Source organism: Pelobates fuscus, chromosome 2 (assembly GCF_036172605.1).
Source record: "Pelobates fuscus isolate aPelFus1 chromosome 2, aPelFus1.pri, whole genome shotgun sequence".
Classification (NCBI taxonomy): Eukaryota; Metazoa; Chordata; class Amphibia; order Anura; family Pelobatidae; genus Pelobates; species Pelobates fuscus.
In genome coordinates this window covers 170,838,322-170,853,435 of record NC_086318.1, presented here as the reverse complement: position 1 = coordinate 170,853,435, position 15,114 = coordinate 170,838,322, and the positions used below count along the sequence as shown (strand labels likewise).

The 15,114-nt window shown below is 39.2% G+C and overlaps 1 protein-coding gene across 1 annotated transcript in view; it reads right to left on the bottom strand.

The window, feature by feature from the left end:
• PRIM2 (DNA primase subunit 2) overlaps positions 1-15,114 on the bottom strand; it is a 196,326-nt gene that overhangs the window by 39,824 nt on the left and 141,388 nt on the right. Inside the window, exons 8-10 of the mRNA XM_063441129.1 lie at positions 14,460-14,527; positions 6,989-7,061; positions 4,725-4,910 (exon numbers count right to left, since the gene is read on the bottom strand). Of these exons, the coding sequence (XP_063297199.1) occupies positions 4,725-4,910; positions 6,989-7,061; positions 14,460-14,527 (327 nt within the window). The remainder of the gene's footprint in view (positions 1-4,724; positions 4,911-6,988; positions 7,062-14,459; positions 14,528-15,114) is intronic.

The following is a 15,114-nucleotide window of genomic DNA, read 5'->3' as shown; positions in this document are numbered from 1 at the left end:
AAATTGCAGTAGGCAAGACAGTAGGATGCCATCCATTAGTAACAAAGAATGGACTTAGACCGGAGGAATCATGAGTGGTATTGTTCCTAGCAAACTCAGCCCATGGCAACAAATCAGAACAGTTATCTTGCGTGCTATTAATGAAACAACGCAAGTATTGTTCCAGGGACTTGTTAGCTCTTTCAGCTGCACAGTTAGTCTGTGGATGATAGGAAGAGGAGAACGATAACTCTATAGCCATTTGTTTTCTGAAAGATCTCCATAACCTAGATACAAAATGAGAACCCCTGTCAGACACAATATTCAGGGGAATATCATGTAACCTGAATATCTCCTTCACGAATATACGTACAAGTTCTTGGGTGGTAGGCAGCTTCTTAAGTGGAATGAAATGCGCCATCTTAGAGAACCGGACAATGACCATTAATATGGTGTTAAAACCTTTAGAGACTGGAAGTTCAACAATAAAGTCCATAGCTAGATGGGACCATGGAACGTGAGGTATAGGAAGTGGTTGTAGCAAACCACATTGCTGTCTATGTGGAACTTTGGAAACAGCACAAACAGTGCATGCTGAAACATACTCTATCCTTTTTAAGAGAAGGCCACCAAAACGTTCTGGTGATGGCAGATATCGTTTTGCTGAAACCGGGATGTCCTGCTGTAACATTGTCATAAAATACCTTCAATATTTATTTTCACTCCTTAAGTGGTATGTACAATTTACCCTGAGGTTTGTCGCTGGGAGCCAGTGCCTGAGCTGTCATAATGGTACTAAGGAGAGGTGAGGACAATGTAACAGTAGAGGCAATAATGCAGTCAGAAGGTATAATAGGAGAAATCTCTTGCTCCTGTTCTTCCTCGGAATCATATTGCCTAGATAGGGCGTCAGCTTTGACATTTCTTGTGCCTGGTCTGTATGCAATCACGAAATTAAAACATGACAAGAACAGAGACAATCTGGCTTGTCTGGAAGCTTACCTATGTAAGCTAGATTCTTGTGATCAGTGATGATCAAAAGTGGATCTTTAGAACCCTCCAAAAGATGTCAACATTCTTTTAAGGCTAGGATAATGGCTAACCGTTCTCTGTTGCCTATATCATAGTTTAGTTCTGCTGGCGACAGTTTTCTGGAGAAAAACCCACAAGGGTGTAAAGGGGTGTCCTGTCTTTCCCCCTGAGATAGAAAAGCCCCTACTCCTGTTTCTGATGCATCTACCTCTAGTATAAAATGTGTACTGGTATCAGAGTGCACTAGTATGGCAGCAGAAGCAAACAGGGTTTTGAGATTTTCAAATGCTTCTTTAGCTTCCTGTAACCATATGTGACAGTTACGAGTAAGGTTAATAATGGGGGCTATAACAGTAGAGAACCTCTTTATGAACCTACGTGGTTAGTAGAGAGATCAGAGGAATATATGAGTATATCGTCGAGATACACCAATACAAATTACTAAATGAATCCTCTAAGTACATCGTTTATAAGATCCTGAAATACGGCTGGCACATTACATAAGCCAAAAGGCATGACTAAATACTCGTAATACCCATTCCTAGTATTGAAAGCAGTTTTCCCACTCATGCCTCTCCCTTATCCTCACCAAATTATACGCACTCCTAAGGTCAAGTTTGGTAAAAACTTTGGCACCTTGGATTCTGTCAAATAATTTGGAAATGAGCGGTATAGGATAGGCATTTTTATAGTGATCTTCTTTAATGCCCTATAGTCGATACATGGACGTAGATCTCCCTCTTTTTTAGATACAAAGAAGAAACCAGCACTGGCTGGAGAAGAAGATCTACGTATGTGACCTTTAGACAAGGACTTGTTTATGTATTCCTCCATGATTTTGCTTTCTTGAGGGAATAAGGTATATACTGTGGGGGTATAGTACCAGGAAGCAAATCAATGGAGCAATCATAAGACCTGTGTGGAGGTAAAACATCAGTGTGTTTTACGGATTGAATACACTTAAGTCTACATTCACCACTCCATTCTAGAATCTCACCCAATCAATATGCAGATTGTGCTTAAAAAGCAATGGAAAACCAAGTATTATGGGACAAGAAGGAGATGAAATAACTTGGAAGGTGCTAATTCTTCTGCTGCCATTTGCTGACATCACATCTCAAATCACCTCTTGGCAGGGATTTGGGCTATGCAAGGCTAAGGGCTCCTGCAATTCCGGTTGAGAACTCAATCTCTGAGGTTGCATAGGTGTTTGTTTCTTAAACCAAACAGACCTCCGTTCTGGCCCTGTGGTGTTGCACAGGTTGCCTGACTTGCATTCACAGGCCCTGCTGCATTCCTGCTAAAGAATCACAGAGAACCCCTGATCAAGAGAAGAATGTCCTGCCACTTGCCAGTTGAAACAGGAACAGGGTGGCTGGTCGCAGACTTTGGTTCCAAACGTGAACGTACCACTGCATCTGTCCCTTCTCTGTGCCCAAAGGGATTTCCAGGGGCCACAGCAGCAACCTGGTACCTTATGGTTACTCGACTAGCAGCAGAGCTTCTTCAGTGATACTGCCCAACCATCAATCAGATAATAAAGTGACAAATAGCTCTTCCCACATTGCACCCAAACACAAGACAAGACTGAGTGCAGGGGCAAGACAATTATGGTTAAGTGAGCAACATATATTGTATTTATACAGTACAAGGTGTTACATAACGTTGGGACAACCATGTAAACAGTGTTAGGACCTAGTGGGTGACTGCAATGAGACAGTGGAAACCATTTAGAATGCTGGGCGCATACCAACCGGCCCCTGGTGCCAGTATGTCTGGGCAAGACTAAGCAAGTGGCTAAAGGGAAAAGGAGAAAGTCCATTTGTGTATACTTGGGAGCAACCAAAAAAAGGGAGAGTTCTCTGTTTAGGAGCTCCCTCAATCTAAGAACACACCTCAGGATACATTATTCCCTCAGTCACCTATTTTGTAAAGGACAAGAATTCTGGTCATCCGCGGTCCGAGCAAAAAACACAAGAACACTAGCGCTATTTGCTACAATACTGGCCAGGTTTGGCGTTTCGTGGCTGTGTAGTGCTTTCTGCAGGTTATTGGTAAAGCATTGGGAAGTTGATATGTGCCAGGAGACTTTGGAGGTAAACTTGCAGTTGGCCATGCTGACCAGGGTTACTCAGAGAATCATAAGATGGAGAATTGCAATTTAAAGACAAGCACACAATTAAGTCTTAGTCATGTCACATCAAACACTCTTCTCTCCTTTGGAAACGGTCTTCTTCTCACACAGTGCCAACTTTTTGTTGTCCACATTGGTTTGTAATCCACAAAGTTAACCCTTCAGTCCCAATGTCCAGTTGGTGGTTTGTACTGTGTCCTTGGTGATTAACCTGATAAACACAGATGTTTGTTCAAGTTGGAACTCCTATCTTTGGTCACAATTGCATTTACTATCACAATATAGGACTGGGCACTTGATTGACATTAGCACAGCCAAAGGGATTGCCTAATGCTAAAGTTCATCTTAACTGGAATGCGGGTGATTGGAAAGTGGAAGTAAGTCTTATTGAGAGTCTACCATCAGAAGTCATCATGGGCAATGATTTGAGATAACTTGCATTGCATACCTTGCATTTGCCCTGCCAAGCATATCTGACTCAGGACCCTCACGACTCAAGCGTCACTGGCATGGTTCCCCCAAAGGATTTCAAGCAGGAAATTCTAGGGGACTCCAAGCTGGTATGGTTTATTTTTTTGTGCAGACACCAGGCTCAGTGACTCTGGACTAGGAAGATAGAATAGGAGCTATAAGCTTTGTTAAAGGGACACTATAGTCACCAAAACAACTTTAGCTTAAGGAAGCATTTTTTTTGTATAGATCATGCCTCTGAAGTCTCTCTGTCAATACTCTGCTCTTTAAGAGTTAAACCAATTTTGTTTCTGTTTATGCAGCCCTAGCCACACCTCCCCTGGCTGTGACGGACACAGCTTGCATGGAAACAAAATATTTTTAATGAGATGTTGAACTTCATTTAAATGTTTTTTTATCTCCTGTTCTGCAAATTGAACTTTACTTACATACAGGAGGCCCCTGCAGGGTCTAGCAAACTATTAACAAAGCAGGAGATAATAAATTAAACAGAATTTGCATTAAAGCAAGTGTAAAAATTAGATGACTCTTTACATGAAGTTTTTAGGAAGGCTGTGCAAGTTAAATGCAGGGAGGTGTGACTAGGGCTGAATAATAAAGTAAGTTACCTCCTTAATGGCTGAGAATTGAGCAGTGAGACTGCAGGGAAATGGTCTATACACTAAAACTTGTGCATTAAGCTAAAGTGTCCCTTTAATGTGATGAGAATGTTGCACAAAATTTAAGATGGAAAAGGGCTTGAAAACTTTCATACACTCCTCCTCACATATACAATATTCACATTATGTCACATTTATTTATTAATATTCTTCACTACCATAAATCAGGCTTTTTCTCCAATGTGGCATTAACTAAATATCAGTTTCTACATGTTTCATTTGGAATTATAACCTGCATGGGTACTTATCTGTAAAAGGTTGAGAAACACTAGATATTCAAAATGTGGAATGTTGGAGAGTAAAAATTTTATAATGTTATCAAATCTTTACATTCAAAAACAAACTCCAAAGAAGTGAAATTTCTACACATCAGATAGGTGATTCAAGTAATATGTTCCCATACGCTGCTTACAATAAATGTAATAATAATAATAAAGAGAGGAATGTACCTTTTCTGAGTCTACTTTTCCCTTGATGAATTCCATCTTCCAGAATTGTAACGCCTGTTCCAATGTTAAACCAATTGCCTTCAAATAAAGACCATACTGCATGCGACCACCATGACGCAAGTGGTGATTATCCCGCAAAGCTTTGTGAAGCTGACGCATGCATAGAGGAAATGACTTTACTGCCAGCTGTAAGATGTCGAAAAAAACATTGCATAATCAAAATCAAAAACATTGTCCAAATTATAAAATAATTTACCAGGATGGATACATTGAGATTTCTCTTGTTTTCAAGTATGTCCTGGGTCCACAAAACATTGCATTCTAATAATAGGATACAATATTACAAAAATACAATATACAAACAATATATTATATATATATATATATATATATATATATACACACACATATACACACACACATATATAAATTTAATACACAACAGGTAATAAATATATTCAACCAAGACAGGTGCATTCTGTGCTGAGGTATGTTGCCATAGATCTCTTAAAAGATTTTAGATTGAATTAAGAGGTTATTAAGCAGTTATTCTATAATTGAGGTGCTCTATAGGCAAATGAGGATCGTGACACTTTATTTTTATATTGCGGTATGCTAAATATTGTGCTAGTACTGGATCGGAGGTTATACGAGGTGGGAACAGATGGGAAGAGCATTCAACCCAGGTAGGGTGGGACAAAGCTGGAAAGATGAAGAGTGCGTCGGGATTCCAGCGAAAGCAAGTTTAGCGCTTATAACATGTCACAGTGGAGAGTAAAGTAATTACATTCTAGTACAAAGTGGCAGAATGAATTATTTAACATATTAAGTTTATTAAGGTGGGTTTGAGGTGCAGGTGCATACACTACATCCCCATAATCAATGACCGGCATTAGCATTTGTTGCATCTGTTTTCTTATTGTAGGGCTTAGGCAGGATTTGTTTCTGTACAGGGCACCTAATTTTATGTAAAGTTTTAAAGAGATCTTTTCAATGTTAAGGCCAAATGATAGATTGGGGTCTAGCAACATACCTAGATACTTAAAAGAGCAGACTGCTGACAGTGTGCTATTTGAATTTGTTCTGATACACAGTTGTTGATTTTGTAGTTTACGTAATTTAGGTACAGTTCCAAAGATCATTGTAACAGTTTTGTCAGTGTTTAAGAAGAGTTTATTATCCGCTATCCACTTTTCTGCCTCTGTGAATTGGTTATGGAGCACAGCCGCAAGCTGTGGTAGATTGGGTTTACTACTGTAGATTACAATGTCGTCTGCATACATGTGTACAGTTGAGGATTTGCCGACGTTAGGCAGATCATTTATAAATAATGTGAATAGCAGGGGGCCGAGTATGGAGCCTTGGGGAACACCATACGTGACTGGAAGAGGGAGGCGCTATCAGAAATGGCCACACATTGCAATCGGTCTGAACTATATGATCGAAACCAGGTTAGCGGACGATCCCCAATGCCTGTTTTTACATTTTTGCAAAAAATGCCAGTGTCAAAGGCCTTGGCAAAATCAAGGAAAAATAGCTCCAGTTAAGTCTCCTTGTTCCATGCCAATTTAGATGTCATTGCAAACTTTTTAAGATGGCAGTCGAAGCTGAGTGAATTGGACGAAAACCTGATTGATCAGGGGTCAGATAATTTGATAATATTCACATGCGTGTGGACGCATTTTTCCAAGATTTTTGACAATAATAATTTTTGAATATGCTGTGGTGTACTACATTACAAAGAAATAGTTACATTACAGGTGCAACTAAGCTTTAAAAAAAATAAAAAATAAGAATACAAAGGAGGGTTAAGAAGGAAAGAACAGACAATATGGGATGACAAATTAGCAACATGCAATTTCAGCGGTTGTTGACTGTAACTGGTTCTTGCTTAGACATGAAAAGATCCGTTGGGGTTATCTTCAAATCTGTACAATATTGTATATTGAAAAAGATGGAGACATACTGATAAAGACAAAACAGGTGCTATTCTGGAGCAAGTACTGTTTCAGGACTTTCTATTTTCAGGTTTCCGTAATTATTACTACCCATTTTCTGTGCTTTCATAAATGCAGAACGTAAGTGCAGTCTGCAGCACCACTTTAAGACAGTTATCGGACTTTTCTATTGATGCCACTTTTATAAAACACTTCAGATGAATTGTTTATTGATTTTCATGGAAACGGAACCACTTTACAAATGATGTATGAGAAATTAACTCTGTAACACGTACACTCTAACTTCATTCTTCATGCAATACTTACCGAATCAATTTGTTCAAGTGAAATTTTTCCTGTATTCTTCTGCAAACTAAAGTCTTGCCCAACATATGAATGGCTGAAATAAATTTAAAACAAAATAATTTGCTTGTACATATGTCAGTAGTGCCACCCATTAGAAAGTTAGTCACAAAAATTTGACATGGTAAAAATTGCATCTGATGCCCAATTAAAGAGGTAAAATTAGGGATTATTCTAGCCTCGGTTAGGGAATAATCTATATTTTATTAAAGACAGGAGGCGAATATTTGCTTTACCTTCTTTACTGAAAACTTCCAGCAGCAAAGAAATAGTTAACAAAACTTTTTCAAGCAACCAGTCAGAACAAAATAACAGCAGTATGAAATCCCTCAGTCAGACCCTCCCACTTCCTCTGTCTTTGATGAGGTTGAGTAGGAGAGCAAGGAAAACCAACTAATCCAACTTGTAACAGGTACATCTAGAGAAGAAATCACTAAAACCAGAGGGAAACCAGATTACACTGCAAGGAAAAAGAAACATTGTGAAAGTAAACTGTCAATGCAAGATGTCATATCCATACAATATTACTTCCGCAGTATAATAAATGAGGAATAAATGCACATGGACAACCAAAACCGTATATTAGAAAATAATCTTTTGTTATACATTGTAAAACATAATATCCCTAAGTAACTGTATATGTCTAGGCATTAAAATTGCAAATATTTGCCTCCTGTCTTCGATTATTCCCTCACCGAGGCTAGAATAATCCCTAATTTTATGTCAAGACAGGAGGCATCATATTTGCAATTTTAACGCCTAGACAAACAAACAGAAGAAACATGAGATCGTGGACGGAAATAAAAAGTACGAAAAGCTTCAGCGCCCTGTACTGAATGTACCCCAAAGGAACTCGCCATGCCAGCCGATGAGAGAAACCACTGAATCAAACGAGCGATCGTAGGTGCAGAAACATTCCTATATGGTCGTAAGTAGGAAATCAACAGCTGCCCATGAGCAGAAGCGCGAAAGGACGAAGTCCTGGATATATACGTCCGTAAGCAACATGCCACACAGAGACGTAGCCTATCTGGAGAGTAGGGATACGACCCAGAAGATAAATGAGATCTCGTCCTGCGTGAAATAGAAACAGACACACCATCTGCTGAGAAGGAGAAAGCGTCTACATCAGAAGCACGAACATCAGAAATGTGACGAAAAGATACAAGACATAACAAGAGAGCCAGCTAAGTGGAAAGCTGGCGCAAAGACAAATCCCCGTTATCAGGCCACTCCTCAAGGGATTGCAAAACAAGCAATACAACCCAAAATGACGAATAGCGAGAGGTAGGGCTCTCGAAAGGCATACACCTTGGAGTAGTCTGCAGACCGAGTAGTCCTATCAATCCCAGAATCTAGAGAAGGCACATAAGCCGTCCAACTAGCTAACCGAAAGACGTTAATGGTCCTATACAACTTAACCTGAAAAAAACAATTCACCCAGGAAGTTCAGGACTGTCATGATAGGGGCTGTAAAGGGATCCAAATATCTCTCCAGCTACCAGCCATGCCAGGATTGCCAGGCATGCAGGTATGATCTTCTGGTGCCAGACTGGAGGATGGAGGTCACTGGAGGATGTGGCACCAGAGATGTCAGTCCAGTACTCATCCAGGACGTCCTCTTGATCGGTGGGAGCGCCCTTCCAAGGTCCCCTACGTGCGGAGCTCATATCCACAGAGCAGAGGGAATCGCCCAAGTCGGACCCCCGAGCACCTGAGGTGCCGGGTGCAGGGTGGTCGGTGAAGCATCACCATAAAAGGCAGCAAGGGCTTCAGGCACTGAGGCCACTATGGTGGTACAAAGACTTTCTGGGAACGGAAATCTGCTCCGTCAACCGTGACTGTATCACTGCAATAGAGGTAGTGTGGTACCTGGTGAGGTCAGCTGGGGTTCACCCAGCGTGAAGAGGGGGTCACCCAACAAGCACAAGCATACCATGCAGAATAGGCCAGCAGGCCACCCTCAGTATGATTATAACCGGACACTTAGGTCCAGCACTGGTGTCAGCGGGAGGGGGTCACCCTCAGTATGATTATAACAAGACACTGTAGGTCCAGCGGTGCGGTCAGCGGTAGGGGGTCACCCTCAGTATGAATATAATAGGAATCTGAAGGTCCAGCGGTGCTGTCAGAGGGAGGGGGTCACCCAACCCAAAAAAATGTCACTGACACCCCAGCAGGGCCCACTGCGGGGGCATTAATCTCAGACAGAGTAGTATCCTGTAATATAGTAGCTGTAAGGGGGGTCACTCCACACATAACAGGGCCCGGGTGGCCTAAAACCTGCAAGGAAATTAAAATGGTGTATGAGGGGGCCGGCAGCACAGCCAGCACATAGAGGGAGCGGGAAGGCAAAGAACCAGAGGTCCAGGCCACCCGGAACGCGTTGGAGCGCACGCGACACCAAAAAAATTTGCAGCCGCGGCTCAAAAAAAATGGCCACCGCAGTCGCGGGTAACAGGAGCCTAAAACTCAGGCAGGAGGGGGAGCAATCGCGGGCAGCGCGAGGGTTGGCAGGGGGGATCCTTAGGGAAACCCAAAGGCCAGGCAGCACCCCAGGATTCCAGATCCCCACATAAATCGATGGGGTACACACAAAACAAGCAGCCCCAATAATAAACACAAAATATGCAGTAACAATGCAAATAAATCCTCAAAAGAACCCAGAGCAGACACACTCTCTGAGTTGGACAGTGCTCATCTGGAGGCAACAACAAAGAAAAAGGAAGTGGGAGGGAGTTGCTGAGGGATTTCATACTGATCTTATTTTGTTCTGATTGGTTGTTTGGAAAAGCTCTGTTAACTATTTCTTTGCTGCTGGAGGTTTTCAGTAAAGAAGGTAAAGCAAATATAAAGCCTCCTGTCTTGACATAAAATTAAAACAAATATAAAACATAATACTGCCATTTTAGGAATACACTTCGTTAGTGACACACGTCTGTTCTTGAACTATCATTGTAGTAGCTCAACATGGGTAAGGTTATAAGTTAGTATACACAGATACAGAGTTGTAACATGCATTGCCCAAATCCAGATACCTACATCTAGAATTTTAGTTGCAGATTTTGAAAATCACAAAAGGGAATTTGTCTGATATGACTTGTTTACTATGATTCAGTGCTGCTGCTTTGGAATTTTAAAAATAGTATTTTTAACACTGTGGGGTCAGGAATACATGTTTGTGTTCCTAACCCTAAAGTGTTCCTTTAATGAAAAATAAACAAATAAATAATGTTCAGTTTATTCTGACATATACTTACTGACCTATTTTAAAGCAACACTATAGTCACCAAAATAACTTTTGCTTATTGAAGCAGTTTTGCTGTATAGATCATGACCCTGCAGTCGCAAAGCTCAATTCTCTGCCATTTAGGAGTTAAATCACTTGTTTTTATTTAAACCTTTTAGATGTACAAGTACATAAAATACAAAAACATAGACAAAGACAAGTAAGTAGATAGGACGTAGGGAATATTTAGCTTATTTCTAGCATTGATTATCTGCCATTCCTTTTTCTCTTATAGATAGATATAGAGGGCTCAAGGCAGGGGGAGCATATATACTCCAGAGTCTGGTTGCGATAGATAAGATTTCATACCTTTATAGCAGCAAAAAATAATTTTGAGCCATTTATCCCAAAGAGTGTATTGGGAGCCACCTGGGCAGGAATATCTCGTAATGGCAAGTTCCATTGTGCATTGAGACACAATTCGTGAATGTGCCAGCCACTTACTAAAGAAGATTTCAAATTCTTAGCTACTGAAGTTTTAATGGCCATTAAGGTATGGAGAGCAACAGGTCTGAGATACTTATTCATTATCGTCATATCCATAATGTAATAATGTCATACTGGGAGTCAATTCAAATTCCTTCCCGAGAGGTAAAGATTTGCTATTTTCCAGAGTTGCATGATCATTGCACACTCCCACCATATAGGCTCGAAATCTGCCATTGGCTCAGAGCATCTCCAGCAGGAGTGATGGTCTGTGGGGAACATTTTTCCCATTTTGCCTGGTGTGAGATAGCACCTATACCTAATTTTATAATGGAGTTATATTTAGACAGTGGGAGATTTTGTATAAGTGAACTATTCGATTCTTTTATGTTGAAATCTTTCTCTAATTCAGAATTCCACTTTTTAATTGCCGGTGGAATAGGTTTTTAATCCCTTAAGGACTTTGCCAAATGTACACGTGATCAAAATAAAACGTTAACAAAAACTTGAATTTGCGCTATATGTCTGTTCGGGCGTAATTCGTCTCTTTCATATTATGTGCACCCACACTTATTATATATCATTTTATTCAGGGGAAACAGGGCTTTCATGTAACATCAAATATTTAGGTATGAAACATAATTTAATATGAATAAAATATTTTTTAAAATGGGAGAAAATAATAATATACTCAGGAGACTATGCTGAACACAAATATCAGTGTTTCAAAACAGTAAAACATATCACAACAATTATATCGTCCATGTGCCATTTATGTGTGAAAAATGCAAAAGATTTCACTTTCACTAACAATATCATCGTTGTAATACATTTTACAGTTTTGAAACACTATATAATATTTGTGTTCAGCGAAGCCTTTCAAGTAAAACAGCACCCCCCACGTACAGATTGTATGGTGTCTTGTAAAGTTACAGGGTTAAATATAGTGCTAGCAAATTCAATTCCCTGGACTTTCAGCCTGGGTTATCAGGCAGGTCCCGCAAATTGGAATTAATAAAATGACCTAATTATGTAAAATTATTACATAAATATATACGTAGAATTATTTATATCTTGAAAAAGTCCCTAGTGGACTGAAACGTTGACACTATGTAATCAACTTTTGAAGCTTGAATAAATGGCACATTTTTGGCAACAGTATCGAGTCCTGAGAGTGCACATCCAACAAGGTATTATAAATATATATTATTTTGTTCTATGTGTATTTTGATATCAATATATTGATTTTAAAATACAGTTAGAACGAAATTACACATATACTTTTTTTACGTATTTGATATTTATTATAGTGATAATTCTACGTGTATTGTGATATTTATATAATTATATATATATATATATATATATATAATATATATATTAATATTAAAATACACTTAGTGTATTTATGTATGTGTGTATATATAAATATTTAGATCATATATATAATAAATATATATATATATGATCTAAGTATATATAATTGTACTTTACACTGTTTTAAACTTTAATTTTTTATTTTTTTTTACAGGCAGCAGGGGGAGTACCAGTCATTACAGGCACTCCCCCTGCTGGCATTGCTATGGACGGGTTAATAATATATAGGGTTGTGTGTAGGAAATGCCCCTTTATGTCTCATTGGAGATCTTTGCCAGAAGCTCAGGGGAGCAAGGTGAATGGTTAGAGTTAGGACCCACCTGGGGGGGGTCTGCCTTGACGTTGGCAGGTGGGCTTATCCTCTCATGGCCATTGGTAACTAAAAAAACCTCCATTTGTTTAAAAATACATAGGGATTAAGGAGAGAGTGCAGGTAACTTGTTTGTCTTGGTATGGTGAATGGCTGGGACATGAAGCCTGTGTAAACCACTTTGGTCGTAAGCCTATTGTATAGTGCCTTGACCGCAGCTATGAATTGGACCGAGAACTGGTATTTCATCAGCACTGCTTCCAGAAAGCTCCAGCTCAGTCGGTCAAAGTCTTTCTCTGCATCCAGAGAAAGCAGCAGACCCCCCCCCACACACTTTCGCCTCATAGACTGCAAGATGTCTAGCACTCGTCTAGTGTTATCGGTCCCTTGCCTACCTTTAACAAAACCTGATTGGTCTGGGTGTATCAGCGATTCTAAGGGCCCCGCCATCCTATTGGCAATGATTTTTGCAAAGAGTTTAGCGTCTGAATTGAGAAGGGAAATGGGCCTAAAGTTCATACAGTGGGTCGGAAGTTTACCCGGCTTAGGTAGTGTGATTACCGTAGCGGTGAGCATTTCTTGGGGTAGCATGGAGAAGTGAATAGCGTAGTTGAAAAGTCTTAGTAACTGGGGAGTCAGTGTTTTGCAAAATGTTTTATAATAGATATTTGAGAGACCATCTGGGCCTGGCGTCTTGTTAGCTGGTAGGTGTTTTATGGCTGTTGCTATCTCCTCTGCATCTATGGGATGTATGAGAGCCGCCAGCGGTGCAGGGGATAGGACAGTCTTGTGGATGCTATATAGGTATTCCTTTGCTTCTGTCACTGTGGCGTGGTGTAGTGTGTCGTTGTCTTCCTGAAGATTGTATAGTGCCCCTTAAAATTTAGCACATTCATTGCTTATATCAACTGGTGAAATTAGTCTATCTTTTGCTTCCATGGTGATAGAGTAGCAATATTTTAATATTGTTTTTGGTATCCTTCTAAATAATGCATTGAAAATAGATGTGTGAAGTTGGAACCCCTTGTTTTTAAATATACCATTCATTCGTGCTGGTTTAAATTTGGAGATTACAGTATAGGTTATGTGACCTCAAGCCCTGCCTACTTTGCATTGCATGTAATAAAATTTTAAAAACAAATACACCATTCCTTCGTGCTATGTGTTGCAAAACAAAATACCTTTTTGGTTTTAGATAACGTTTTGTTTTAAAGATATTGCTCATTATACAGCCCACCCACTTTCCACCTCCTCATTTTGATAACTGTTTAAACATGTTCATACATACGTTTTCAGAAAACCATCAAAAGCATTGGTATAGTGTAACTTATGAGCCAGGGCATTGGTACTAAATAAAAATCGATGTGTGTGAATTACAGCTCACCATTTCTCCTTCACACAAAATACACTTCCCAAAACCAAGAGGCTACAACAAAATGAGAGTGCTATGTGAACAAAGCACAGCTTTTTCTACGCCCGAATAAAGTTGTGGGGAATTCCCAATTGTAGTTTATACCTATGTGTTTGCTGGTTAAAATATATAGGGCGTATTGGACATAGATAAAATTGGGGTTTTGTTAATTGACTGTTGAATGGAAACAGGGGAGAAAGAGCAGTGAAAGTTACACACACTGATTTGGCTATCCAGAGCACTTTGTTTTTAAATTGTAATAGCCATGTGTATAATAACGAGAATATTTTGTGGCATGAATCAGCACAACTATAATGATCAAATATAATGCACAATATCAACAAAGCAAGATCGGCTTCAACGTTTGTCTCCTTTAAAAACACAATATCAAAATAATATGTCACTATTGAAAAAAATAAAGAAAATAAAGAAATCTTGTACCCACGCACATTCCCAATGTAAGTAATTAAACCATTTTATAACTGTTTGACTTCTTATATTGGGTCCATTGGGTGCAAAGCTGACGTGGTCATGGTGTTTAGAGTGTACCTTTAAAGCCTGATACAGACATCCTTACTTAAAGAGGCAGAAACATTTAATTTACTCTTAGCTGTGTGCTTACCTTAGATGATTAAGTAAAGGCTGCAGCCTCTCATCTGACTGCACAACAGGGAGGGACCGAGCAGATAACTGAAAGAAAAAGCCTATATTACAAAAAGATTGCACATTTTTACAAATAATACATATATGTTTGCATATTACGCTTTGTAATTATTACCACAGAATTGAATATTGCTATCATTAATGTTTTTACACCATTCAGCAACGATTTGCATGTTTAAAAATACCATTTATCAAGGCACAAAGAATATCTTTAAGAAAAATTATAGATATTTCAAGGAAATTAACATATAAAAGTTGCTTTCAAAAATAATAAATCAGATATGTAATTGTTTATACTTAAAACATGTCAAAGGCGTGATAGGTGAAATGAGAATCACTAGTGGCTTATATTTAAACTATGAGTACATAGAGATATATTAAAGGTAAACAATAGTCACCAAAACAACTTTAGCTTAACCCCTTAAGACCGCAGCCAAATGTACAAGTTGTGAACGAAACAAAATTTAAACAAAACCTGGCATTTGTGCTGTATGTCTGTCCAACCGTAATTCACCTCTTTCATATTAAATGCATCCCCCCTTATTATATATCGTTTTATTCAGGGGAAACAGGGCTTTCATTTAATATCAAATATTTAGCTATGAAACATAATT